Below are 27,941 nucleotides of genomic sequence, written 5' to 3'. Positions count from 1 at the left end.
CACCCAAGCTTACAACTCTATGAGATCATCTAGGTTGTCTATACCTGGTAATATAATTGTGGAGCCATTTATAATTTAACCAGTCCATTAAGTTAAATTTTTTGTTTAAAAAATATGAATAAATAAAGCTTAGTATTAGTCTATATAGATTTGATATAAGATAAGCGTGCAGGTAGTAATAGGGTAATTGACTAGTTTTTAAAATCCATTTTATATTATTTCGTAGAGGTTAAGGAACCCAGTAAAAGTTGTTTTTTTTTAATTCTAGTACATATTTGCTGAAAAATATCAAATTAAAAATTCCATATTTAAATAGCGCGCGAAAACGCTACTTTGACAATATGGCGCAACAATGGGGTTGGTGACGTCATGTTTCCTGTATTGTAATCTGTGGCATATATAATCCACATACAGTAGGCAAACGAGGTTAACAAGCAAGTGACGTCATCATAAGCCCGACCAATCATGAGCGTTTTGTGTCACGTATCAAACGTTTAAAAAAATGCATTTTTATTTATGGATTTTTGAATAAATTAATTATTATTTTCAACTTTCGTTAATAAATAACCATTTTTAATCTCATAATACTGATTACAATAATTGACACTTTATTTTTTGCGTTGTCAAATAGCCTATTCTATGAAGTTGATTATGTAATTTAATTAAAGAAAAAGAGCAACTTCTAAGTTGAGCGCCCATTCAAGCGCATGTTAAACAGTTTTACTTGCCTTTCGGGCTGCTTCTGAGAATCTCTGGATCGAAAAACCTAAATGAAAATATATTTCCAGCTATCCGAGCGCCCACTCCTCACGAGAAAGTGCTGATTGACGCGGCTACCGATTGCGTCGCCAAGTGCAACTTCCCCGGCCTGCTCGTCACGGAGACGAAATTTCTGCAGCTGGAAAGTTTGCAGGTAACAATATTATGATCATTAAATTGGGTATACAAAATTAAAATATATATAATTCGCAATATTCTTGGTGGTAGGGTTTTGTGCTACCCCTCTGGGTGGGTAGGTACTAGTAGTAGGTACTCACTCATAATATATTCTGAAATTTCCACATTTACATTGGTTTTTTCCTAATCCAAAATGACGTTCCATAAAAGTATTAATATACTTTTTTCTGTATCCAGGAATTGATTAGGGCGATGGTTGCCATTGGCACTCCCCCTGACTCCGACAGCATACAACTGAATCCGCAGCTGGAAGACATTACGATTTTCTTCCTGGAGCTTCTCGGGCAGACGCTCATACAAAATCGGTAAGTATTAATTACATATAAATTTGACAGTCTTTACCCACTGTTGGGACTTCTCTCTGTTAGGTCTTCTTTCATCTGCACTTCACACTAAGATCCTGCGGCAGCTTTAACCAGATTCACTAATCGTAGTATCAAGTTGGCCGGAGTGAAGTTGGTTCTGCGCTTAAAACTCACAGCGCAGCCCCTTGGGGCGACTAACTTCAGCCCGGTTGATTCATATCGCTCCTCGCGCATCGCAAAATGAAGCGATACAAGTCTAGGGATCTCAAACGCTCGCACCACAACGTAAAATTTACGAGACGACCTCATCATGTTATTCGGTTGTGATTTGAGAATTATATATATATTTTTACATGATACTCCTGGTACTGGTCCTCTACATGCACATACGTTTGGCCGCGCAGCGACCGCGCCGTGAGCGTGTGGGCGGAGGCGGGCGCGCACACGGCGCGCGCCGTGCGCTGGGCGGGCGCGCGCGGCGCGGGCCCGCTGGCGCGCGCGCTCACCGCGCTGCTGCGCTGCGCCGCGCGCCTCATGCGCTGCGAGGCCGCCGCGCCGCCGCTGCTGGCGCACCTCACGCTGCTCTACCGCCTGCCCTACCGCCTCTTCTACCAGCAGGCCGACGTCGTGAGTGCTCGCACACCGTTTACTTCCAAAAAAAATCCGATCCGATCCGCGATGGGCCTATAGAGTTCCTCGCTTCGAGCGGCGATCGAGTCATCGAGTACTTCTCGACCGAGACGCCCGGTGATCTTCGTTTGCCGCGGTACTTGAACCCGAGACCGTGACGTCTACGGCCGTACGATCTAGCCGCTAGACCGACGAGGTGGCCGTTTTAAATTAAATGACTCATCGAACGCTCCAGCGTTATTGTTTATTCTTTAAAGATTTCCCAGTACCTATAAAAGTACCTAATAAATGTTTGGACCGGTGAGTCGGTCCTAGACAAGTTTCTATCGTTCCTCTCGAGTGCGATCGCAGCCGATCGCTCTTGCCTGTACGAGTGTCGAGTGTCGAGTGTCGAGTGTCCAGTAGTGACCGAGCGGCTCCGCAGATCTCGTGCGGGCTGTACGAGCTGGTGAAGACGTCGGCGCAGAACGTGCACAGCGCGGCGGAGTGGAGCGTGCTGCTGTCGCTGCTGGCGGCCGCCGGCGCCGGCGCCTGGCCCCGCCACGCCGCCGGTGAGTCGCTTTGCTGTTCATTCTAGGGGAACGGGAGCACGGCGCGCCATTCGCGATGCGGACTCATGACATTTTGTGTTACTTGCGCCATGACGAACGAAAAGACATGTTTACTCTACATATGTATCTCGAAAAGATTTTTCAAATCGTACTCGTAGATCTTAGAGCATTTGAGAGAAGTAAGAAAGTTTAATGAAAAAATATTAATTGAGTACTCGTTTCTAAATTTTTCGTCACTACATGAATCCGTTTCGTTTCGCTTGGTCTAATCTTAGAATTATCTTATCGTATTAAACGTATGTTACACTGATATATCGAAGCGTAACGCGGGCTTTGTGTAAAGGTGCGGTCACACATGCCTCGTGTGCTGGAACTGCCCGCGATGGACAGTCTTGCGCCTGCACTGTTGCGCCTGGAGTTTTATACGCTTATTAATAATGAAACATATAATATTTGAAACGAAACATACCTCTTTAATAATAATTACAACAATACTAGGTCAGTGAATTAACTTTAAGACGAAAACACCTTTTATTTTTGCAAATTTACATTTTACTGTCTGTTTACTGTTCTGACTTTGCACGGTTGGAATAAAAATGTTATTTACAAAAATCGTGAAACTGAATCTCTACCAAGTTTACTGGGTTTAATATAAACCACACAGGGGTTCACTGAAATGCACACGAATAATCATCGTTTAGGAAAAGTGCACTAATATACAAACGCACATAAAAATCAATGTATATAAGCAAGATATTGATATTTTGTAATATCGAGTCTGCTATTACATCATATTTATTATTATATTAAGCATATGCTTGTTACATAATATTTTTTTTGAACGTATACTGATGCAATAATAAGATATATTCGTTTAAACATATCTAAGTATGTCTCGAGGGCCACATTATTATAAAAAAGGATTTATTGAACAGTAGCATTGTTAAATATTTGTAAATTTTGTCTAAACGCGTGTACCGCATTTTTGGATCGTGGTGCAGTACAGTAGATACTCTATACCTCCTATATAGTGATTCTACAATTATTTCTAGTAGTATTACAATATTAGGTACATTAAAATAATTATTTTACCTAACAAACTTCAAATGTATTTGATGCATATTAAAAAGTTTTTAAAATAATTTGGAAATAATAATCGATTCGGTTACGAAACTGTTGATGGCTGTATTTAAGATTATTAGAACGAGATCTAATAGCTTAAACTTCTGACTGCTGGAGGAAATCGCCACGTAAGGATAAAGCGTTATGCGCCCTCCAGGCGATTATTCCCTCTCTTTTTACGCGTTTATTCAAAATCATTTTTAGAATTTCGAAAACTGTTTAATTTAATTGTAAATTGCAAGTCAGTTGACGGTTCATTTTGAATTGAAATAAAAACTGCGTAAGGTCTTAAACTAAACGTATACAGTCGGACCGTCTTTTGAATATTTACGATAGACAAATATTATAAGCGTAGTGATCAATACTAATATACAGTTGGCGCCAAAACGATGAAACCTTTTTTGAATGAAACTTTTAATTTAATTTAAATAGTATACATTAGTTCAGTTAGAATTGGAGTTCGTTGATATTAATTTATTTTAATTATTTTTAACCTGTATGTGTGTATTGTAACTTTTTCCGCCCTCTAAAATTTTTTTTTTTTTTAATTGTAAGAATTTATTAATTTGCAATCAAGAATCCTCTTTAATTTTCTGCACATCTACGGCTGGAGCTTTTCAAAATGAGACCATAACTGTTCAGCTGTCGTTCCATAATCGCTGGGACAAAAATCCGCTTACGCTATTAATATATAAGATTATCTAAACGTATTTTTGGTTTTTATCAAATCTAACATGATTTTTGATAACATTGTTCTGGTCATTTAACTATTGTTAATACGTAATCATTGTGTCTGTAATTTGATACATAATATACAGCAGAAGCAACTTCGTTCCAACCGGGTGTCCCACGACACATGTCTTTTTAGGGTTCCGTACCCAAAGGGTAAAAATGGGACCCTATTACTAAGACTTCGCTGTCTGTCCGTCCGTCTGTCTGCCCCTCACCTGGCTATATATCAAGAAACGCGACAGCTAGACAATTGAAATTTTCACAACTTATGTATTTCTGTTGCCGCTATTATTTTTGCTCGATACCAGTAAATGTGTGTACCTACTGTTGTTTACCTAGTCAAAAGTACAGAACTCTTCGTGGGTGAGTCTGACTCACAGTTGGCCGGTTTTTTATTTAAACAATCTTAAATTATTCGTAGACAGGACGACTAAAATGTATACGAAAAAAAAAATGAATATTTTTGTAATGCCTTCATTAAACTTATACCTGGATATGCAGCGCGTTCCAAAGAAGGTTTTAGTGTATAACTATTGTTTAAGGTACGCTTCGCAAGTTGCCTATGTCGTAATAATCGTATATATTAATCACATTGTAAGTATATATTTATTTTAAAAGCAACTACATTTCATCTCGACAGATTTAGTTAAATTTTCGAAACGATGATAGATTACATTTTAAATATTTACAATCTATATATTATATATTTCTTGGTGGACTTTGTGCAAGTCTGGGCATGAATTACCCAATCAGATATTCTACTGCCAAACAACAGTACTCAGTATTGTTGTGTTCCGGTTTGAAGTGTGAGTGAACCAGTTTAACTACAGGCACAAGGGACATAACATCTTAGTTTATTTATTTATTTATTTAATATGGAACTCCAACACAGGTACATATGTAATACAAAAAATACAAGTTTAGACAATAAAATATTAAATGTACCTCCAATTATAGGAGAACACAACATGCACTTATAAAGTATTGAACTCTAAAACAAAACTTAAGAAATAAAAATAAAAGAAAAAAAAAAAAAAAACTAAAACTAATAATTACAAAACAATGAAATAAAATAATTTATCGAAAACTATTTAACAAATCTAAACTAAACAAAATGTAAACTAAACAAAATGAAAATAAGTTCAGAAACAAATTATAGAAATCAATTATAGTTCCCAAGGTTGTTGCCGCATTGGCGATTTAAGGAATGGTTAATATTTCTTACAGCGCTTTTGTCTATGGGCGGTGATGACCACTTACCATCAGCCCATGTGCTCGTCCGCCAACCTATGCCATAAAAGAAAGAAAAACATAATTAAAGTTTCCTTGAACGAAATACATTTGATATGAATTTATGTATCGTTCAAAAGATCAATGAAGAACAAATATCAAATAGTTATCATATTTTAATATGATAACTATTTGATAAAATATTTATTGATAAATATAGATTAGAATAGATGTTCAGTTTATACTAATACTAATATCAAGATCAAAAACAAAAATTGTATAGTCTCTATGAACTACGTAGTTATATGTATTACTTGAACATGTTGTTCACGCGTGTTTCGTCAATAGTTAAAAAAAAAATCTCTGTGTTCCTTTTGATTCTTTATTCGTTCTTGTTACTTCACTATAACACACCGCGCGCTCCGTCTGCCTTTCGTATTGGAATTTGTTAACGTAGATACCGTAATTTAAATTTTTAATAATCAGATAATAAATTACGTCTTATCGAACACAAATATGTCCTGTCGAGTTTTTATAAGCCGTGTTATGTCCAATTATTAATTGGCGCATACAGAAAAAAAATGAATGATATCATATATATATATATGTATATATGTATATATGAGTGACATAAAAAAAATGTAGTAAATTTTCGATTGCGTCCAATATTGGCAGTAGACTTATTATAGTGCTAATATACATTAGCAGCCTGTAAATTTCCCACTGCTGGGCTAAGGCCTCCTCTCCCTTTGAGGAGAAGGTTAGGAGCGTATTCCAACACGCTGCTCCAATGCGCGTTGGTGGAATACACATGTGGCAGAATTTCGTTGAAATCAGACACATGCAGGTTTCCTCACGATGTTTTCCTTCACCGCCGAGCACGCGATGAATTATAAACACAAATTAAGCACATGAAAATTCAGTGGTGCCTGCCTGGGTTCGAACCCGAAATCATCGGTTAAGATGCACGCGTTCTAAACACTGGGCCATCTGGGCTTTACTGGGCCATCTCAGCTTTACTGTGCTAATTTAGATGCACTTGATTTCATTAATGTCAAAAAATTCTACGGCTTAGAGTATACGTCACTTCGGTGCTGCGATGCGTATGGACAGATACGTACGTATTTCCATAGATTTTCGTTATACCGTCAATGCACAACCAAACCTCGGGATCTAAGTGCTTATGACCCTTGTCCCTTTGGTTTCATTGCCTCACTAACCCTTCAAATCTGAACATAATATTAGGTGTTGCTGTTTAGCTGTAAAATATCTGATGAGCGGTACATTGTACCACACTTATAGTATAAAACGATAAAATAACTTGTGACTGTTATTAACGAAACCATTCAAACTGAACACACAATAATTAAGTATTCCTTTTTGGTGGTACAATATATGACGAGGGGGGGGAACTGGATATGACCCATAAATGCTCAATAAAGTATTGTAAAAACCGCGAGCTTTATGTTACTAAACTCGTTATCATGCAATCGATAAATTAATTATTTTTAAAAGTTTAATTTATTGAATTTACTTGTCGTATAGATTAAATTATCTGAAAAAGCTTATGATTTAATATTGAGTGCTAATAATCAATTAATGCACGTCTTTGAGGCACTTTCATTGGCTTTTTGTTTTTATCTATTTGTAGCGCTGCCTGAGGGCGAATTCTACTAACATGTAACGATTACGATGCGGTCCCGATTCCATTCCGATCGAGCTTTGACTATTCCTTACAAAAAATAATACTCAGCTTTATCGTAGTAGAGGGGTTATTCTACTTATTTATATCGATTTTGATACGATCTCAATTATATTCAGATCTAACTTCAACATAAACGCAATTGGTTCGTTGTTTTGTTTTGAATCGGAAAACGGCTGAACCGCAACTACCACGTTTCGATTCGATTGCGATGTGACAATTTGTTAATAGAATTGTCGCCTTGTTCGATAACTTATGAAGGGTCGCTTCCGAGCAACGCAATATAAAATATTCTACGTGTAAGATTACAATTATATTAACTTAACCGATCGATGTGAAAATATCGGTGTCGTGACTTAATTTTGACGTTTCGTTTCGTAACAAACTATTAAGCATCTATTGGTTACGCGTTCTTTTGGTGGATTCAAATATAGTTTATATTAATATTAGCCAAACCACAACACGAATTATATAAACATAATCGATATGACCGAGACTGATTCGAAACTGCATGAGTTTAATTCTAATGTACTATGTGTGTGTGTGTGTGTATTCTATGGTAATGTGTGTGTAAGAGAAATCCATCGAATTGATAGAAGGATGAACCGGTAAAATTTTACATAGATGTCACTGTGATAACAGTGTTAAGATAAAAAAATATAATTTATAACAGCATCAGAGATTAGATTTTTTTCTTGTATAAAGCTACTAGCTGAACCTGCGCTCGTACCCGCTTTTTTACCCCCTTAGGGGTGGAGTTTCGTAGAATCCGTTCTTAGCGGATTTCTACACCCTATAAGGAACCTACCTGCCAAATTTCAAGTTTGTAGGTGTTATTATTAATCAGTGAGTGGTTTTTCGCTTTTATATATGTAGAATATTGTTAACTTGGTTAGGTTAGGTTAGGTTAGAAAACATCGATAAGGCATGTTACTTAAAACAAATATATTAAGGATAATAATGCGTAGGTTTAGTATTTGTTGACTTCCAGACAGGTAATTATATATTTTTTGCGTTTGATTGACACCAATTAGATGATTGACACCGATTAGAATATTACTCCTACTGAGTTTCTTGCCGAATATTCTTGGTTGAATTGAAATGCGCTTTATTTTTAATTCAACACTGTAATATGACGATAAAAAAGTGATTTTATGAGCATAATCTATATATATAATATATGTACAGGGTTATTGGTAATTCGACGTATTCCCGTTAGGAGGTGATAGGGGTGACTATTATACTGTCAAAATAACTTTTGAGGTGATCTTTCTTGGTAACTGATTCTAAAAAAAATACCATTTAATTAATTCACAAATAAAAAAAATGTTTATGAAGAATTTATGAAGAAAAAAAAATTAATGCGATTTTTATTAAACATCGTTCGATTAAGATATCTCATACCAAGTGAGGGTGTGCGCCGACAGCAGATAATTGTCCTCCAGTGATCCTGGAGCCGTCGAAGTCCTGAGCCTCCTCGGCGAGCTTGATGCGTGCAGCTTCTGGGATACCGATCTGATCATGGTAGCTGGAGAAGATTTTCTCCTCAGCTGCGACAGCCAGAGCCAGGCCAACGACGACAAGCAGGAATTTCATGGTGGAAGTAGTACTGAATTGTCCAGCGAAGAGAGATACAGCGAATAAATGCAATTTTAATACGCTGTGATTGTTAAGCCTCACGATACTTGTAAAGTTGATCGCGTTAAATCGAGACCTATTCGATACGTTAAAACTCCGCTCTCTCCGTTTTAGGGCAATGTGAAGAACTTTTACGTATTTCGTTCAATGAGCTAGAGTCGTCAGTTCGGTAGCATTATGCGCCAGAAGCGGTTTACTTACCATATTTATTCGGTTCAGTTTTCACGTGATTACTTAAACACATCAGTTCGAAAACAGAGGAGCTCGGCGAAATTAGCCTACTGTCAAAGAACATATGCTAGAAATAACAAAAAAACATTTTATTAGGGTTTTAATCAAAATCTTATTTATAAATATAGGCAATCCCATTGGTTGATTACTGCCGCTGCGCCCAGAGGTTGTATTATTGCGGATGTATATAATATTGCTATGATCATACTATAAAGCATTTCTATAAATGATTTTATTTTTCAAAAACATGCCAAAGCTAGAATTGAATTACGGGTTATGAATAGACCAGACCGTACCTTTTACAGTGAATACGTATGTTAAGATTTAGCTTATATTTTTCTTTCCTGTGACCTAGTAAGGAAAACCTCAGGAAGTTGATTTTTAAAACAGATACAATGTCAGTAGTGTTACCCCAAAGTAATATTCGTAAGATATGATACTATGAAAATAACCAAATTATAAAACCCAAGCAGAAATCTAACATTTCTGACCGCGTCTGCTTTGGAGTTGAGTAGATAACTATTATTTAAAGTTAGCTTTAAATTTTTCTTTCGTTAATTTGGTAAGCACACGCAACGCAGTTTGGCATTAAGACCTTAATTTTTTAGTAACTTTGTACCAACGATATCGCTTTACGTACATCGACGATATTATAAATAAAACAAATAAATATCCAAAGTACCTTCTCCGATTTTGTTATTATTGTTCTCTTTTTTTTAAGGTATAATATTTTATTTTTTATTTTAATTGTAATATTGTGTAGCAAATTACTAATCTTGGGCTTAATTTTGCAGACTATCTTTATCAATATTTTTAATGATTCTATTACGTAATCGATATGGGCATATCGCGATGCAACCTCTTTGTTGCCTTATAAATCAGTGCGGGACGAGACTCTGTGCTGACAGTGTCTGTGACACTTTTCGTCCCAGTTGCAGGGCACAGGAAGTGTGAGGTTTCAGCCTGAAAATAGTAGGCAATTATCTAAAAAAATATATTGACTTCTGATTTATTTTGTATGTTCATAGTACCTGTTGGTGTTGAGAAATAAATAAATAAAATATCACAGTAGAAAATTCCTTTATCGTAACGATGAATATGATTTATACATACTACAAATAGAAAAGGTTCCAAAATCTATCCTAGTGGAACACTCATACCTAGCGCTGTTTTATCATTATCAAATGTTCTTCACAAATCACACAAAATACCAATAGTATTTAATGATTTATTTCATAATTAATTATGCATCGTATATACATAGATATATGTGTCTAAGGTGCAAGAACGGCTCTTTTGGACATCATGATTTATTATGAAAAATAGTATTTATGCGAAAGCGTAGAAAATGATGATCATAAATCAATTAGTCATTTCCGATGTTTTACTCAAAGATGGAAGTATACAGACTGTTCGGTTAAATATATGAATGGGCTGGTATGCACCAGCCTCAAGTTTCTCAGAGAGAAAATGGTTAGAAACTGGTCGGGGAAAAAAGGGAATAGGGGAAACGTTAATGTTTTTTTTTAAATATCAGTGAATGTCTTAGTCTGTCTAGTAGGTCTTTGCTATGCGTAATATAAGTCATGATTTTCTATGGGTGAAATAAAAAAAAAATATAACAATCGAAATTAGATTTTCTTTTTTTTTTAATTTTTGTAATGTCTGAGCATCTTGGGTGGATTATTTATAGTAATCTGGGTTCTATTTTGAAAAAAAAGCATACTTAATTTATGAAAATCAACTTCAAATTTTTGAATAATTTTTTTCAATAAAATTGTGGTTTAATATTTCAGAACTTTACTAATTGAGAGTCTTATGTGTCAATCGGTCAAAATCAGTTTTAATCGTTATGTTACACTGTTGAATTAATGTAAAGCTTTCACCGGTTCGGAAAGTAAATTCTACCGAGAAGAACCGGAAAGAAACTCAATAGTTACTCTTTTTCACCATTTGATGTCAGAGTGTGTCAGTAAAATACGATATTTTTTAATACTTTCTGGCTAGAAGTACTAAATCAACGCTTTTTTATCTTTACTATAATCTTGTATTTACTAATATGATCTATTTATCAATGTTCTTTATTGAGGAAATTTCAATTTTCTAATAGGCCAAGTAAAAACTAACATTGGAATCTTATTATAGAAATGAATACCGAGCCGCAGGATGGATGTATTGACTTTGGGAAGTCGGAAACAAGGAGTTAGGTATTAGTTTACCATACCTACTCGTGTCTACACAATGATTGTCACCGGTTCTTTCAATAAAATATATTATTTGGAATAACATAATATTTTTTGTTGCAACGGAAAAGTGTAAAAGGCAACAAAGGGGTATAATGTCAACGTACCCAAGGTTGGTGGCGCATTGGTGACGAGAGGAATGGTAAAAAAACAAAAAGGGTGCTAATGTCGTAGGTCTTTTGTGATTGCTAATACTGAAAATGAAAATTTGATAGTTTAAGTGTAGCTCTAGTTCTGAATGCACTCAATGTTCTGTTCGATGAGTATTATTTACGGCCACGTATCTCGAATGACCTGTATTCTCCCTTTTATGTATTATTCCATTACGGATTAACACAATATTAAGCATTTGTGCAAAGGTGACGTCATGACGGTCACAGATGATCTTGTATCCCATTATATTTATTAATTTGTTAGATTACCCGTGTCGTATATGTCTTGCCATTTAGTATATGTGTAATTGATGGAAGTAAAATACAAATTTAAATTAATTAATAATTTATTGGACAACAAAGAGTAGACGTTTAAAGGCGGGCGCTAATCCAGGCGTTGAATGATGTCACTCTGGCGAAACCGGCGGGTAAGCCTCGCGTGCAGCCGGCTATGGAGCCGAAGGAGGTGATACCGATCTGTGTAGGAATAGAACGCGTTATAGAATGACGATCTCAGGATAAAACTGGAAAAGTTTATGTGATTCACTTATGTGAAGCGCATTTTAAGTAGGTAAACAACAAAACACTGACCAGAGTACGGCTAGTTCCGCTGCCGATGGCTAGAGGACCACCGGAGTCTCCGCCGCAGGTGCTCTGACCACCGGTGGTGGCGGTACACAAGGTGTATCAGTCAATATTAAAAAAAGTAAACAACAAAACACTAACCAGAGTGCCAGTGTTGCCTCTACCGATAGCGAGAGGACCACCGGAGTCGCCGCCGCAGGTGCTCTGACCGTTAGGGGTGGCGACACACAGGGTGGAAGAGACAATGACATTAGATCCGAAAGTGTTGGCGCACACGGCGTTGGTGATTACTTGCAAGTTAACGTGACGCAGGTTGTTGCTGGTACCAGCATCTGAGGAATGGATATTTAAGAGTTAGACAATCATTTTATTTCTCAAATGTAAAGCATTTAGACTGATAATGGCCTTTGCAACTTACTGTCAGCGGTTCTACCGAATCCGGCGGCTGTGGCCCAGGTACCGACGTAGTTGTTACTGCCACTGGCGAGGTTGATGCGTTGAATATTGTCTAAAGGCAAAGAGTTACATATTTAAGTAAAAAAATAATAGAATAATCTAAATATAAATACGTGGAATGAAGAGGTAAGAAAGATTTGCTTACTGGTGAAAGTAACGTGTCCCATAACTATGATGGCAATATCGTTGTTAAGGGTATCCTCGTTGTAGCTGGCGTGCATCTGGACGTTGTTGGTGTTCATACGAACTCCACCGGAGAAGAGACGGATAGAGCCTAGGACAACGGTGAATTGACGAGCTTGGATTCTACCATGCCTCCAGCAATGAGCGGCGGTCACCGCCCTGGTGTTGGTCAGAAGGGAAGATCCGCAAACTGACTGTCTGCCGTCAGTCAAACTGATGACCAGACCACCCTGAGATATCAATGTTTATTATAATATGAAAGAAAAACAGTTTTGCGAGTCATGAAATGTATATGAATATCGCACGACTACGATATAACTTACCAAGTGAGGGTGTGCCCCGAGAGTAGACTCTTGTCCTCCAGTGATCCTGGAGCCGTCGAAATCCTGAGCCTCCTCGGCGAACTTGATGCGTGCAGCTTCTGGGATACCGATCTCTTCATGGTAGTTGGAGAAAATTTCCTCCTCAGCTGCGACAGCCAGGGCCAGGCCAACGACGACAAGCAGGAATTTCATGGTGGAAATCGTACTGAATTGTTCAGCAAAACAGATATCTTATATACTAATCAGTATCTTATCAATCCTCTGCCTGTCATGTATCATCAATCACTCAATTAGTATTAATTTGTTATTTCCTGTGGGGTTCGTCACAATTAATTTTTAATACAGTGCGATTATTAGGTTTTACGATACTTGTAATGTTTTCGGTACGCAAATAAACTTCCAAATATCCATTAAAAGCAAGGAAAATTTCATGTGAAAAAATACTGTTTATTATATGGTCAGATTTGGTAATAATCAGTTATCGTATTAGTTAAAGTTACGTAAACGTAATGGTCATACGCTTTAACTCGATATCTGTTCGATACGTTAAAACTCCGCTCGCTGCGTTTTAGGTCAGTGTGACGAACTTTTACGTATTTTGCTTCAACAAGCTAAAATCGTCAGATACGTTGGTTACTTGAAATAATAATGTATCAGTGCAGTAGCGCCATAGCGTTCGATAGCATTACGGAGCATTGGCTTAAAATTCAAAATTAATTCAAATTTATTTTTCAAAAATTTTGTAAAAATAAAGGTGCCCGGTGACAATGATCATAGCCGTTACGAAACAAAAATCGAAATTCTTTTACGGTTTGCTTAATTACTTATTGCCCAATTAAATATTATGATATAAAAACAATCTGTTGGGAGAGAAAGAAGTTGTTAGGTAGATAATTATTTAATTATAAGTTACAATATATGTATGTTGGTGGGTCATACTGATTGTTAATACAAATACAAGATCTCAAATTAGTTTTAAAGTTTTTAAATTTAGTTACAGTTAAACTCAGCTTGGGTCACTGGGGATAAAATTACGTTTGAATAATCAATTTATTATGATTTATCTTATTGAAAATTAATCAGGCATTCCATCCTTGGAGTAGCACCAGCAGGAATCTGGACTCACTCAACCAGGACACTGCAACCGTCCACACTTTAATATTTCAGCTTTAAATTTCTAACCCATGTGGTGCGTAAAATCCTCTTGCAATACAAAATATACATGTTCAAAGATATCCTTTAGCGAGGGATATAAACATGATTTTATCTTCTGGAGATTTAAAGTCTTGCTTAATAGAAATGGCGACTTCAACTCCGGAGAATTATTCCATTGGGTCAAAAATCAATGTAAATCTCAAATTAAACATGACTACGACTTTCTGACTTGAAAACTAAAGCATAGAAGCGAAACAAGAATTAAACACTTACAATTTGTAAAGGTCGTTAGGAACGTGTCGTAAAAAGATTTATCAAAATTCAAAACTCCATTATTAATATATTCTGAAGAGACATACGCTATTGTTGCACTGAATTACTATTCAACCACAAATTTAGAAACACAAATATTAGGATAACTCACCGATATATTCAGTATATCGAATTTGAAAGTTAATTTCAGTGCTAAACCGATGTAACCTAAAAAAATGTAAAAGGAACGAATACGAAAGTTCTCGAGACTATGAAAGGTTTAGTAAATGATGCCAGTACCTCTACCAAAAATACCCAAAATTAAATAGGAATTATATCCATATATAAATCAAGTAATTATGGATTTTTTTAAATATAAGTCAATTAAAAGGCAAGAGAAATGTGTATATATAATAATAAAAATAACTTCAACAAGTTTCATACCAACACTAACCTTGATACTGGATTACAGGTAATAAATCGATCTGAAACGATGCACGTGGACATCTAAGCCAATACAGTAAAAGATTCAGATAATAAAATCTAGTGTAATTATAATTTGACTGAACCATTAAAGAAGAAGAGTTAAGTTAGCAACATGTCAGATGTATTTTAGTGATTATGATGAAAAATCACCCTGACTAAAACACATCTAACAATGTATTTCTAAATGTATTTCTACTAAAACTATACGATTTATGTTACCAACAACCAACGGACGAAGTATGATTTTGTTTTTTTTTTTTAAAATAAATCTTACACCTAATCGTCATTGAAATATTTCTGTAATTTTTTTGTGACTGCGAACATTATTTGGTATAAGTTTTGTTGATCGCATCATTTTCTGTAAACTTTGAAAGATTATGAAGTATTATCAACACACAATACAATATCACAAAAATCTTGAATAAATACTTTATATATCACCTGATGTGATCCTAAATCCTAATACTAAAATTTTGGTTTTTTTAAATTTCGTATGTCTGTTAGGTACGCGCGCCAAGACAACATTGAATCATAAGGTAACAGAGGCGAAGTCTGTCGTTTTGAATATTACTATTGGTGGTTTTTATAAGAGACTTAAAATTAATTTACCGGAGCAAATGTTTCCTGTTTTTGGTTCGCTCAATGAATGTTTTTTTTTCTTCTTGGAGCGTAGTGTATGTATGTATATAGAAAATTATGTTATTTTTAATGTATGAACCAATGCTTCGAACAAATCATAGAATACGCCAATTACCAAGAATAATACGTATTTTTTCATCATGCGGTATGCATCGTATATTTGTCTATGCAGTTTCCTTTAGTAGAGCCGAATTGGTCAATATGAAAAATAGTATTTATCCCAAAGTCTAAACGTTGATTTGAAATATTTTGCATAGGGACGGAAGACTATAAATAGACGTATAGTTACTTACTGCGATCGTGTATGTATCTAGTTTTAATTATTATTGGTATAACGATACATTTTAGTAAATCACCCCAATACTAATGAACCCATATTGCGCCATATTAGTTCTCATGTTAAGATTATTAAATAATTTTCAATATCAATTGCAGTGACTCTTTCTAACCGAATAACTTTTAATTCCTCGAATCGGGGCTTAGCCGAGGATCTCGGGTGGCAGCTATGTAAGCTATCCACGAAACAAATATTTAAATGTTTATAATAATATACAATAAATGGATTCAATTTTATTTTGGTACTTTTATAAAATAATAATATACTAGAAAGTAGCAGAAACCGCGGCGTCACTGGCGTGGAATTCAGCTCGTCACATATGTCCAAGGGTGCGAGCACTAGAACACTTTTCCAAAACGTACATGCCTAGTATCGCTGTTACTCTTGATTAGGTATTATAATTTGTTAAATTAAATAATTCGGATACTGTTGGTTCAAATTGTTATCTTTTAAAATAACACTATTTTTATCATTTTAGGGTACAGCGAAGAACGTTAAAGTCATGTTTTGTTTAGTTATATGTCCCTAATATATAAAACCTTTCTTAATGAAATTACTCATAAATTAAGATCACTTCAGTTAAATCCATTCACGAATTTAAATCCCCCCAATTGGGTCAAACGAGGGGTTATGTTGACCCCATTGAGGTCTAATTCTAAAAAAATTCATATCGTTGCTTGTATTTGTTCTAAAAAGCCAAAAATTTTAGTGTTCATTTTTCTATCTTGACAAAGTATGTCAACGCGTTATTTGGTTCCCTATTATTTTTCATGCCTTATAACTACTCCCCCCCCCCTATTAGAGTATAGTTGATTTTTAGCAAATTTCGTAAAGCGTAACAGGCAAGCCGACACAAAGAATATTGCAATAGTCTCTGCAAACCGACCACTTGGCGACCACCACCGAGAGCGCAGTTTAGTACCTTCATGACCAGAAAATATACTTTGTGACACTTACGTAAACTTAACCATCTATTATAATAATTTTGACACTTATTTTTGAACGTTAAAATAGTTTCCGTGAGATAGGTAAATGTTGTCGCTGATTTTTCTGACGTACAAAAATTATGTTGAAAATTGACTTAATGTAACTAAGTAAAACACAAATTTATATAATTAAATATATTTATTTAACGACAAAAGTAGATGTTTAAAGGCGGGCGCGAATCCAAGCGTTGAATGAGGTCACTCTGGCGAAAGCGGCGGGTAAGCCTCGTGTGCAGCCGGCCCTAGCGCCGAAGGAAGTGATACCGATCTGTGTAGCAAGAGAATGTGTTAAAAATTGTAATTACCGAATGAACTTGTCATGATACTTAAATATACGGCCATAGATTTCAAAACATAAAAACCAAATTTGGTCCAAGATCAACTTGAAGCTGTACCCCACTCTCGTGTCACTCGTATAAACATTATACATAATATAAATGTATATACAGAGTCGGTTCAGAAATGACGACGATACTACGAATTATAACTAAACAACAAAATACTGACCAGAGTGCCGGTGTTGCCTCTACCGATAGCGAGAGGACCACCGGAGTCGCCGCCGCAGGTGCTCCGACCGTTAGGGGTGGCGACACACAGGGTGGAAGAGATAATGGAATTAGTTCCGAAAGTGTTGGCGCACACGGCGTTGGTGATTACTTGCAAGTTAACGTGACGCAGGTTGTTGCTGGTACCACTATCTGAGGAATGGATATTTAAGAGTTAGACAGTCATTTTATTTCTCAAATGTACAGCATTTACTGACTGATAATGGCCTTTGTAACTTACTGTCAGCGGTTCTACCGAATCCGGCGGCTGTGGCCCAGGTACCGACGTAGTTGTTACTGCCACTGGCGAGGTTGATGCGTTGAATATTGTCTAAAGGCAAAGAGTTACATATTTAAGTAAAACAAATAATGGAATAATCTAAATATAAATACGTGGAATGAAGAGGTAAGAAAGATTTGCTTACTGGTGAAAGCAACGTGTCCCATAACTATGATGGCAATATCGTTGTTAAGGGTATCCTCGTTGTAGCTGGCGTGCATCTGGACGTTGTTGGTGTTCATACGAACTCCACCGGAGAAGAGACGGATAGAGCCTAAGACGACGGTGAATTGACGAGCTTGGACTCCACCATACCTCCAGCAATGAGCGGCGGTCACCGCCCTGTTGTTGGTGAGAAGGGAAGATCCGCAAACTGACTGTCTGCCGTCAGTCAAAGTGATGACCAGACCACCCTGAGATATCAATGTTTATTATAATATGAAAGAAAAACAGTTTTGCGAGTCATTAAATATATATGAATATCGCACGACTACGATATAACTTACCAAATGAGGGTGTGCGCCGAGAGCAGACTCTTGTCCTCCAGTGATCCTGGAGCCGTCGAAGTCCTGAGCCTCCTCGGCGAGCTTGATGCGTGCAGCTTCTGGGATACCGATCTCTTCATGGTAGTTGGAGAAAAATTTCTCCTCAGCTGCGACAGCCAGGGCCAGGCCAACGACGACAAGCAGGAATTTCATGGTGGAAATCGTACTGAATTGTTCAGCAAAACAGATATCTTATATACTAATCAGTATCTTATCAATCCTCTGCCTGTCATGTATCATCAATCACTCAATTAGTATTAATTTTGTTATTTCCTGTGGGGTTCGTCACAATTAATTTTTAATACGGTGCGATTATTAGGTTTTACGATACTTGTAATGTTTTCGGTACGCAAATAAACTTCCAAATATCCATTAAAAGCAAGGAATATTTCATGTGAAAGAATACTGTTTATTATATGGTCAGATTTGGTAATAATCAGTTATCGTATTAGTTAAAGTTACGTAAACGTAATGGTCATACGCTTTAACTCGATATCTGTTCGATACGTTAAAACTCCGCTCGCTGCGTTTTAGGTCAGTGTGACGAACTTTTACGTATTTTGCTTCAACAAGCTAAAATCGTCAGATACGTTGGTTACTTGAAATAATAATGTATCAGTGCAGTAGCGCCATAGCGTTCGATAGCATTACGGAGCATTGGCTTAAAATTCAAAATTAATTCAAATTTATTTTTCAAAAATTTTGTAAAAATAAAGGTGCCCGGTGACAATGATCATAGCCGTTACGAAACAAAAATCGAAATTCTTTTACGGTTTGCTTAATTACTTATTGCCCAATTAAATATTAATTAAGTTACAATATATGTATGTTGGTGGGTCTTACTGATTGTTAATACAAATACAAGATCTCAAATTAGTTTTAAAGTTTTTAAATTTAGTTACAGTTAAACTCAGCTTGGGTCACTGGGGATAAAATTACGTTTGAATAATCAATTTATTATGATTTATCTTATTGAAAATTCTCCGAAAGTATGACCATGTTTCAGAATTTCGTTCAAAGCTCAAGTGGCTCCCTATACGCCGTCGCCGAAACTTGCATACTCTCTCTCTTCTGTACTGTGTGTTGTTTAATCCGACCGCTCCTTGTTATTTGGAGGAGAAATTCGAATTTCTTGGAGATCAGTCAAGTATACGATCATCACGAAGCCTCATCCTAAAACTGCCTACCTATAGCAGTAAATATTATAAGCAGTCCTTCACTGTGCAGGCAATAACACTTTGGAACAACTTACCGCTAAGCATAAGACAATCTAAATCGTTACAAATATTTAAAAATTCTCTGAAGAAATTCTATTTGGACACTAATAATGATGACATTTGAGATACAGTTATTTAATATCCTATTATACTTTCTATTATATTTATTAATAATATTATATATATATATATATTTTATTACATATACTATATAGATATATGTATGTATATATGATTTATTTATAAATATCTATAATCTGCTTTATATTCTATTTATTAGTATTTTTTGTATTTATGTATTTGCTATATTTATTGAGTTGTATTCGTTATTATTTCATAATGTAAGTTTTTACTGCACCACCATATTGCCGTCTTCCATACACATTATTCTTCTAACCCAAAGGTTGTCTGGATGAAATGGCTTATAAGCCATAAGACCGTCTTTTGCTTGGCCAATTTTGTTTTAAAGAAAATATACTTTGTATCTTTATGTATATTTGGTGTGCAATAAAGAGTTAAATAAATAAAATTAATCAGGCATTCCATCCTTGGAGTAGCACCAGCAGGAATCTGGACTCACTCAACCAGGACACTGCAACCGTCCACACTTTAATATTTCGGCTTTAAATTTCTAACCCATGTGGTGCGTAAAATCCTCTTGCAATACAAAATATACATGTTCAAAGATATCCTTTAGCGAGGGATATAAACATGATTTTATCTTCTGGAGATTTAAAGTCTTGCTTAATAGAAATGGCGACTTCAACTCCGGAGAATTATTCCATTGGGTCAAAAATCAATGTAAATCTCAAATTAAACATGACTACGACTTTCTGACTTGAAAACTAAAGCATAGAAGCGAAACAGGAATTAAACACTTACAATTTGTAAAGGTCGTTAGGAACGTGTCGTAAAAAGATTTATCAAAATTCAAAACTCCATTATTAATATATTCTGAAGAGAATACGCTATTGTTGCACTGAATTACTATTCAACCACAAATTTAGAAACACAAATATTAGGATAACTCACCGATATATTCAGTATATCGAATTTGAAAGTTAATTTCAGTGCTAAACCGATGTAACCTAAAAAAATGTAAAAGGAACGAATACGAAAGTTCTCGAGACTATGAAAGGTTTAGTAAATGATGCCAGTACCTCTACCAAAAATACCCAAAATTAAATAGGAATTATATCCATATATAAATCAAGTAATTATGGATTTTTTTAAATATAACTCAATTAAAAGGCAAGAGGAATGTGTATATATAATAATAAAAAATACTTCAACAAGTTTCATACCAACACTAACCTTGATACTGGATTACAGGTAATAAATCGATCTGAAACGATGCACGTGGACATCTAAGCCAATACAGTAAAAGATTCAGATAATAAAATCTAGTGTAATTATAATTTGACTGAACCATTAAAGAAGAAGAGTTAAGTTAGCAACATGTCAGATGTATTTTAGTTAGGGTGATTATGATGAAAAATCACCCTGACTAAAACACATCTAACAATGTATTTCTAAATGTATTTCTACTAAAACTATACGATTTATGTTACCAACAACCAACGGACGAAGTATGATTTTGTTTTTTTTTTTTTAAATAAATCTTACACCTAATCGTCATTGAAATATTTCTGTAATTTTTTTGTGACTGCGAACATTATTTGGTATAAGTTTTGTTGATCGCATCATTTTCTGTAAACTTTGAAAGATTATGAAGTATTATCAAGACACAATACAATATCACAAAAATATTGAATAAATACTTTATATATCACCTGATGTGATCCTAAATCCTAATACTAAAATTTTGGTTTTTTTAAATTTCGTATGTCTGTTAGGTACGCGCGCCAAGACAACATTGAATCATAAGGTAACAGAGGCGAAGTCTGTCCTTTTGAATATTACTATTGGTGGTTTTTATAAGAGACTTAAAATTAATTTACCGGAGCAAATGTTTCCTGTTTTTGGTTCGCTCAATGAATGTTTTTTTTTCTTCTTGGAGCGTAGTGTATGTATGTATATAGAAAATTATGTTATTTTTAATGTATGAACCAATGCTTCGAACAAATCATAGAATACGCCAATTACCAAGAATAATACGTATTTTTTCATCATGCGGTATGCATCGTATATTTGTCTATGCAGTTTCCTTTAGTAGAGTCGAATTGGTCAATATGAAAAATAGTATTTATACCAAAGTCTAAACGTTGATTTGAAATATTTTGCATAGGGACGGAAGACTATAAATAGACGTATAGTTACTTACTGCGATCGTGTATGTATCTAGTTTTAATTATTATTGGTATAACGATACATTTTAGTAAATCACCCCAATTCTAATGAACCCATATTGCGCCATATTAGTTCTCATGTTAAGATTATTAAATAATTTTCAATATCAATTGCAGTGACTCTTTCTAACCCAATAACTTTTAATTCCTCGAATCGGGGCTTAGCCGAGGATCTCGGGTGGCAGCTATGTAAGCTATCCACGAAACAAATATTTAAATGTTTATAATAATATACAATAAATGGATTCAATTTTATTTTGGTACTTTTATAAAATAATAATATACTAGAAAGTAGCAGAAACCGCGGCGTCACTGGCGTGGAATTCAGCTCGTCACATATGTCCAAGGGTGCGAGCACTAGAACACTTTTCCAAAACGTACATGCCTAGTATCGCTGTTACTCTTGATTAGGTATTATAATTTGTTAAATTAAATAATTCGGATACTGTTGGTTCAAATTGTTATCTTTTAAAATAACACTATTTTTATCATTTTAGGGTACAGCGAAGAACGTTAAAGTCATGTTTTGTTTAGTTATATGTCCCTAATATATAAAACCTTTCTTAATGAAATTACTCATAAATTAAGATCACTTCAGTTAAATCCATTCACGAATTTAAATCCCCCCAATTGGGTCAAACGAGGGGTTATGTTGACCCCATTGAGGTCTAATTCTAAAAAAATTCATATCGTTGCTTGTATTTGTTCTAAAAAGCCAAAAATTTGAGTGTTCATTTTTCTATCTTGACAAAGTATGTCAACGCGTTATTTGGTTCCCTATTATTTTTCATGCCTTATAACTACTACCCCCCTATTATAGTATAGTTGATTTTTAGCAAATTTCGTAAAGCGTAACAGGCAAGCCGACACAAAGAATATTGCAATAGTCTCTGCAAACCGACCACTTGGCGACCACCACCGAGAGCGCAGTTTAGTACCTCCATGACCAGAAAATATACTTTGTGACACTTACGTAAACTTAACCATCTATTATAATAATTTTGACACTTATTTTTGAACGTTAAAATAGTTTCCGTGAGATAGGTAAATGTTGTCGCTGATTTTTCTGACGTACAAAAATTATGTTGAAAATTGACTTAATGTAACTAAGTAAAACACAAATTTATATAATTAAATATATTTATTTAACGACAAAAGTAGATGTTTAAAGGCGGGCGCGAATCCAAGCGTTGAATGAGGTCACTCTGGCGAAAGCGGCGGGTAAGCCTCGTGTGCAGCCGGCCCTAGCGCCGAAGGAAGTGATACCGATCTGTGTAGCAAGAGAATGTGTTAAAAATTGTAATTACCGAATGAGCTTGTCATGATACTTAAATATACGGCCATAGATTTCAAAACATAAAAACCAAATTTGGTCCAAGATCAACTTGAAGCTGTACCCCACTCTCGTGTCACTCGTATAAACATTATACATAATATAAATGTATATACAGAGTCGGTTCAGAAATGACGACGATACTACGAATTATAACTAAACAACAAAATACTGACCAGAGTGCCAGTGTTGCCTCTACCGATAGCGAGAGGACCACCGGAGTCGCCGCCGCAGGTGCTCCGACCGTTAGGGGTGGCGACACACAGGGTGGAAGAGATAATGGAATTAGTTCCGAAAGTGATGGCGCACACGGCGTTGGTGATTACTTGCAAGTTAACGTGACGCAGGTTGTTGCTGGTACCACTATCTGAGGAATGGATATTTAAGAGTTAGACAGTCATTTTATTTCTCAAATGTACAGCATTTACTGACTGATAATGGCCTTTGTAACTTACTGTCAGCGGTTCTACCGAATCCGGCGGCTGTGGCCCAGGTACCGACGTAGTTGTTACTGCCACTGGCGAGGTTGATGCGTTGAATATTGTCTAAAGGCAAAGAGTTACATATTTAAGTAAAAAAATAATAGAATAATCTAAATATAAATACGTGGAATGAAGAGGTAAGAAAGATTTGCTTACTGGTGAAAGCAACGTGTCCCATAACTATGATGGCAATATCGTTGTTAAGGGTATCCTCGTTATAGCTGGCGTGCATCTGGACGTTGTTGGTGTTCATACGAACTCCACCGGAGAAGAGACGGATAGAGCCTAAGACGACGGTGAATTGACGAGCTTGGACTCCACCATACCTCCAGCAATGAGCGGCGGTCACCGCCCTGTTGTTGGTAAGAAGGGAAGATCCGCAAACTGACTGTCTGCCGTCAGTCAAAGTGATGACCAGACCACCCTGAGATAACAATGTTTATTATAATATGAAAGAAAAACAGTTTTGCGAGTCATGAAATATATATGAATACCGCACGACTACGATATAACTTACCAAGTGAGGGTGTGCGCCGAGAGCAGACTCTTGTCCTCCAGTGATCCTGGAGCCGTCGAAGTCCTGAGCCTCCTCGGCGAGCTTGATGCGTGCAGCTTCTGGGATACCGATCTCTTCATGGTAGTTGGAGAAAAATTTCTCCTCAGCTGCGACAGCCAGGGCCAGGCCAACGACGACAAGCAGGAATTTCATGGTGGAAATCGTACTGAATTGTTCAGCAAAATAGATATCTTATATACTAATCAGTATCTTATCAATCCTCTGCCTGTCATGTATCATCAATCACTCAATTAGTATTAATTTGTTATTTCCTGTGGGGTTCGTCACAATTAATTTTTAATACGGTGCGATTATTAGGTTTTACGATACTTGTAATGTTTTCGGTACGCAAATAAACTTCCAAATATCCATTAAAAGCAAGGAATATTTCATGTGAAAGAATACTGTTTATTATATGGTCAGATTTGGTAATAATCAGTTATCGTATTAGTTAAAGTTACGTAAACGTAATGGTCATACGCTTTAAATCGATATCTGTTCGATACGTTAAAACTCCGCTCGGTGCGTTTTAGGTCAGTGTGACGAACTTTTACGTATTTTGCTTCAACAAGCTAAAATCGTCAGATACGTTGGTTACTTGAAATAATAATGTATCAGTGCAGTAGCGCCATAGCGTTCGATAGCATTACGGAGCATTGGCTTAAAATTCAAAATTAATTCAAATTTATTTTTCAAAAATTTTGTAAAAATAAAGGTGCCCGGTGACAATGATCATAGCCGTTACGAAACAAAAATCGAAATTCTTTTACGGTTTGCTTAATTACTTATTGCCCAATTAAATATTATGATATAAAAACAATCTGTTGGGAGAGAAAGAAGTTGTTAGGTAGATAATTATTTAATTATAAGTTACAATATATGTATGTTGGTGGGTCATACTGATTGTTAATACAAATACAAGATCTCAAATTAGTTTTAAAGTTTTTAAATTTAGTTACAGTTAAACTCAGCTTGGGTCACTGGGGATAAAATTACGTTTGAATAATCAATTTATTATGATTTATCTTATTGAAAATTAATCAGGCATTCCATCCTTGGAGTAGCACCAGCAGGAATCTGGACTCACTCAACCAGGACACTGCAACCGTCCACACTTTAATATTTCAGCTTTAAATTTCTAACCCATGTGGTGCGTAAAATCCTCTTGCAATACAAAATATACATGTTCAAAGATATCCTTTAGCGAGGGATATAAACATGATTTTATCTTCTGGAGGTTTAAAGTCTTGCTTAATAGAAATGGCGACTTCAACTCCGGAGAATCATTCCATTGGGTCAAAAATCAATGTAAATCTCAAATTAAACATGACTACTACTTTCTGACTTGAAAACTAAAGCATAGAAGCGAAACAAGAATTAAACACTTACAATTTGTAAAGGTCGTTAGGAACGTGTCGTAAAAAGATTTATCAAAATTCAAAACTCCATTATTAATATATTCTGAAGAGACATACGCTATTGTTGCACTGAATTACTATTCAACCACAAATTTAGAAACACAAATATTAGGATAACTCACCGATATATTCAGTATATCGAATTTGAAAGTTAATTTCAGTGCTAAACCGATGTAACCTAAAAAAATGTAAAAGGAACGAATACGAAAGTTCTCGAGACTATGAAAGGTTTAGTAAATGATGCCAGTACCTCTACCAAAAATACCCAAAATTAAATAGGAATTATATCCATATATAAATCAAGTAATTATGGATTTTTTTAAATATAAGTCAATTAAAAGGCAAGAGAAATGTGTATATATAATAATAAAAATAACTTCAACAAGTTTCATACCAACACTAACCTTGATACTGGATTACAGGTAATAAATCGATCTGAAACGATGCACGTGGACATCTAAGCCAATACAGTAAAAGATTCAGATAATAAAATCTAGTGTAATTATAATTTGACTGAACCATTAAAGAAGAAGAGTTAAGTTAGCAACATGTCAGATGTATTTTAGTGATTATGATGAAAAATCACCCTGACTAAAACACATCTAACAATGTATTTCTAAATGTATTTCTACTAAAACTATACGATTTATGTTACCAACAACCAACGGACGAAGTATGATTTTGTTTTTTTTTTTTAAAATAAATCTTACACCTAATCGTCATTGAAATATTTCTGTAATTTTTTTGTGACTGCGAACATTATTTGGTATAAGTTTTGTTGATCGCATCATTTTCTGTAAACTTTGAAAGATTATGAAGTATTATCAACACACAATACAATATCACAAAAATCTTGAATAAATACTTTATATATCACCTGATGTGATCCTAAATCCTAATACTAAAATTTTGGTTTTTTTAAATTTCGTATGTCTGTTAGGTACGCGCGCCAAGACAACATTGAATCATAAGGTAACAGAGGCGAAGTCTGTCGTTTTGAATATTACTATTGGTGGTTTTTATAAGAGACTTAAAATTAATTTACCGGAGCAAATGTTTCCTGTTTTTGGTTCGCTCAATGAATGTTTTTTTTTCTTCTTGGAGCGTAGTGTATGTATGTATATAGAAAATTATGTTATTTTTAATGTATGAACCAATGCTTCGAACAAATCATAGAATACGCCAATTACCAAGAATAATACGTATTTTTTCATCATGCGGTATGCATCGTATATTTGTCTATGCAGTTTCCTTTAGTAGAGCCGAATTGGTCAATATGAAAAATAGTATTTATCCCAAAGTCTAAACGTTGATTTGAAATATTTTGCATAGGGACGGAAGACTATAAATAGACGTATAGTTACTTACTGCGATCGTGTATGTATCTAGTTTTAATTATTATTGGTATAACGATACATTTTAGTAAATCACCCCAATACTAATGAACCCATATTGCGCCATATTAGTTCTCATGTTAAGATTATTAAATAATTTTCAATATCAATTGCAGTGACTCTTTCTAACCGAATAACTTTTAATTCCTCGAATCGGGGCTTAGCCGAGGATCTCGGGTGGCAGCTATGTAAGCTATCCACGAAACAAATATTTAAATGTTTATAATAATATACAATAAATGGATTCAATTTTATTTTGGTACTTTTATAAAATAATAATATACTAGAAAGTAGCAGAAACCGCGGCGTCACTGGCGTGGAATTCAGCTCGTCACATATGTCCAAGGGTGCGAGCACTAGAACACTTTTCCAAAACGTACATGCCTAGTATCGCTGTTACTCTTGATTAGGTATTATAATTTGTTAAATTAAATAATTCGGATACTGTTGGTTCAAATTGTTATCTTTTAAAATAACACTATTTTTATCATTTTAGGGTACAGCGAAGAACGTTAAAGTCATGTTTTGTTTAGTTATATGTCCCTAATATATAAAACCTTTCTTAATGAAATTACTCATAAATTAAGATCACTTCAGTTAAATCCATTCACGAATTTAAATCCCCCCAATTGGGTCAAACGAGGGGTTATGTTGACCCCATTGAGGTCTAATTCTAAAAAAATTCATATCGTTGCTTGTATTTGTTCTAAAAAGCCAAAAATTTTAGTGTTCATTTTTCTATCTTGACAAAGTATGTCAACGCGTTATTTGGTTCCCTATTATTTTTCATGCCTTATAACTACTCCCCCCCCCCTATTAGAGTATAGTTGATTTTTAGCAAATTTCGTAAAGCGTAACAGGCAAGCCGACACAAAGAATATTGCAATAGTCTCTGCAAACCGACCACTTGGCGACCACCACCGAGAGCGCAGTTTAGTACCTCCATGACCAGAAAATATACTTTGTG

The 27,941-nt window shown here is 35.3% G+C and overlaps 4 protein-coding genes across 4 annotated transcripts in view; 1 reads left to right on the top strand and 3 right to left on the bottom strand.

Moving 5' to 3' along the window:
- Garz (gartenzwerg) overlaps positions 1 to 27,941 on the top strand; it is a 97,801-nt gene that overhangs the window by 13,075 nt on the left and 56,785 nt on the right. The window contains exons 17-20 of the mRNA XM_064217444.1: positions 789 to 913; positions 1,135 to 1,262; positions 1,667 to 1,889; positions 2,317 to 2,443. Coding sequence (XP_064073514.1) covers positions 789 to 913; positions 1,135 to 1,262; positions 1,667 to 1,889; positions 2,317 to 2,443 — 603 coding nt within the window. The remainder of the gene's footprint in view (positions 1 to 788; positions 914 to 1,134; positions 1,263 to 1,666; positions 1,890 to 2,316; positions 2,444 to 27,941) is intronic.
- LOC135193733 (collagenase-like) lies at positions 11,845 to 13,232 on the bottom strand. The gene is made up of 5 exons (XM_064217460.1): positions 13,041 to 13,232; positions 12,680 to 12,947; positions 12,497 to 12,586; positions 12,220 to 12,410; positions 11,845 to 11,970 (listed from the first exon to the last, which is right to left on the bottom strand). The coding sequence occupies exons 1-5, from the start codon at positions 13,230 to 13,232 to the stop codon at positions 11,866 to 11,868; spliced, it is 846 nt and encodes a 281-aa protein (XP_064073530.1). The 3' UTR covers positions 11,845 to 11,865.
- On the bottom strand, positions 17,037 to 18,442 carry LOC135193731 (collagenase-like). Its single transcript, XM_064217458.1, has 5 exons — positions 18,227 to 18,442; positions 17,866 to 18,133; positions 17,682 to 17,771; positions 17,403 to 17,593; positions 17,037 to 17,163 (listed from the first exon to the last, which is right to left on the bottom strand). The coding sequence occupies exons 1-5, from the start codon at positions 18,416 to 18,418 to the stop codon at positions 17,059 to 17,061; spliced, it is 846 nt and encodes a 281-aa protein (XP_064073528.1). The 5' UTR covers positions 18,419 to 18,442; the 3' UTR covers positions 17,037 to 17,058.
- On the bottom strand, positions 22,935 to 24,324 carry LOC135193732 (collagenase-like). Its single transcript, XM_064217459.1, has 5 exons — positions 24,124 to 24,324; positions 23,763 to 24,030; positions 23,580 to 23,669; positions 23,301 to 23,491; positions 22,935 to 23,061 (listed from the first exon to the last, which is right to left on the bottom strand). The coding sequence occupies exons 1-5, from the start codon at positions 24,313 to 24,315 to the stop codon at positions 22,957 to 22,959; spliced, it is 846 nt and encodes a 281-aa protein (XP_064073529.1). The 5' UTR covers positions 24,316 to 24,324; the 3' UTR covers positions 22,935 to 22,956.

Source organism: Vanessa tameamea, chromosome 17, assembly GCF_037043105.1.
Source record: "Vanessa tameamea isolate UH-Manoa-2023 chromosome 17, ilVanTame1 primary haplotype, whole genome shotgun sequence".
NCBI lineage: Eukaryota > Metazoa > Arthropoda > Insecta > Lepidoptera > Nymphalidae > Vanessa > Vanessa tameamea.
Note: the sequence above shows the minus strand (reverse complement) of the source record. Positions and strands in the feature narration are given on the sequence as shown.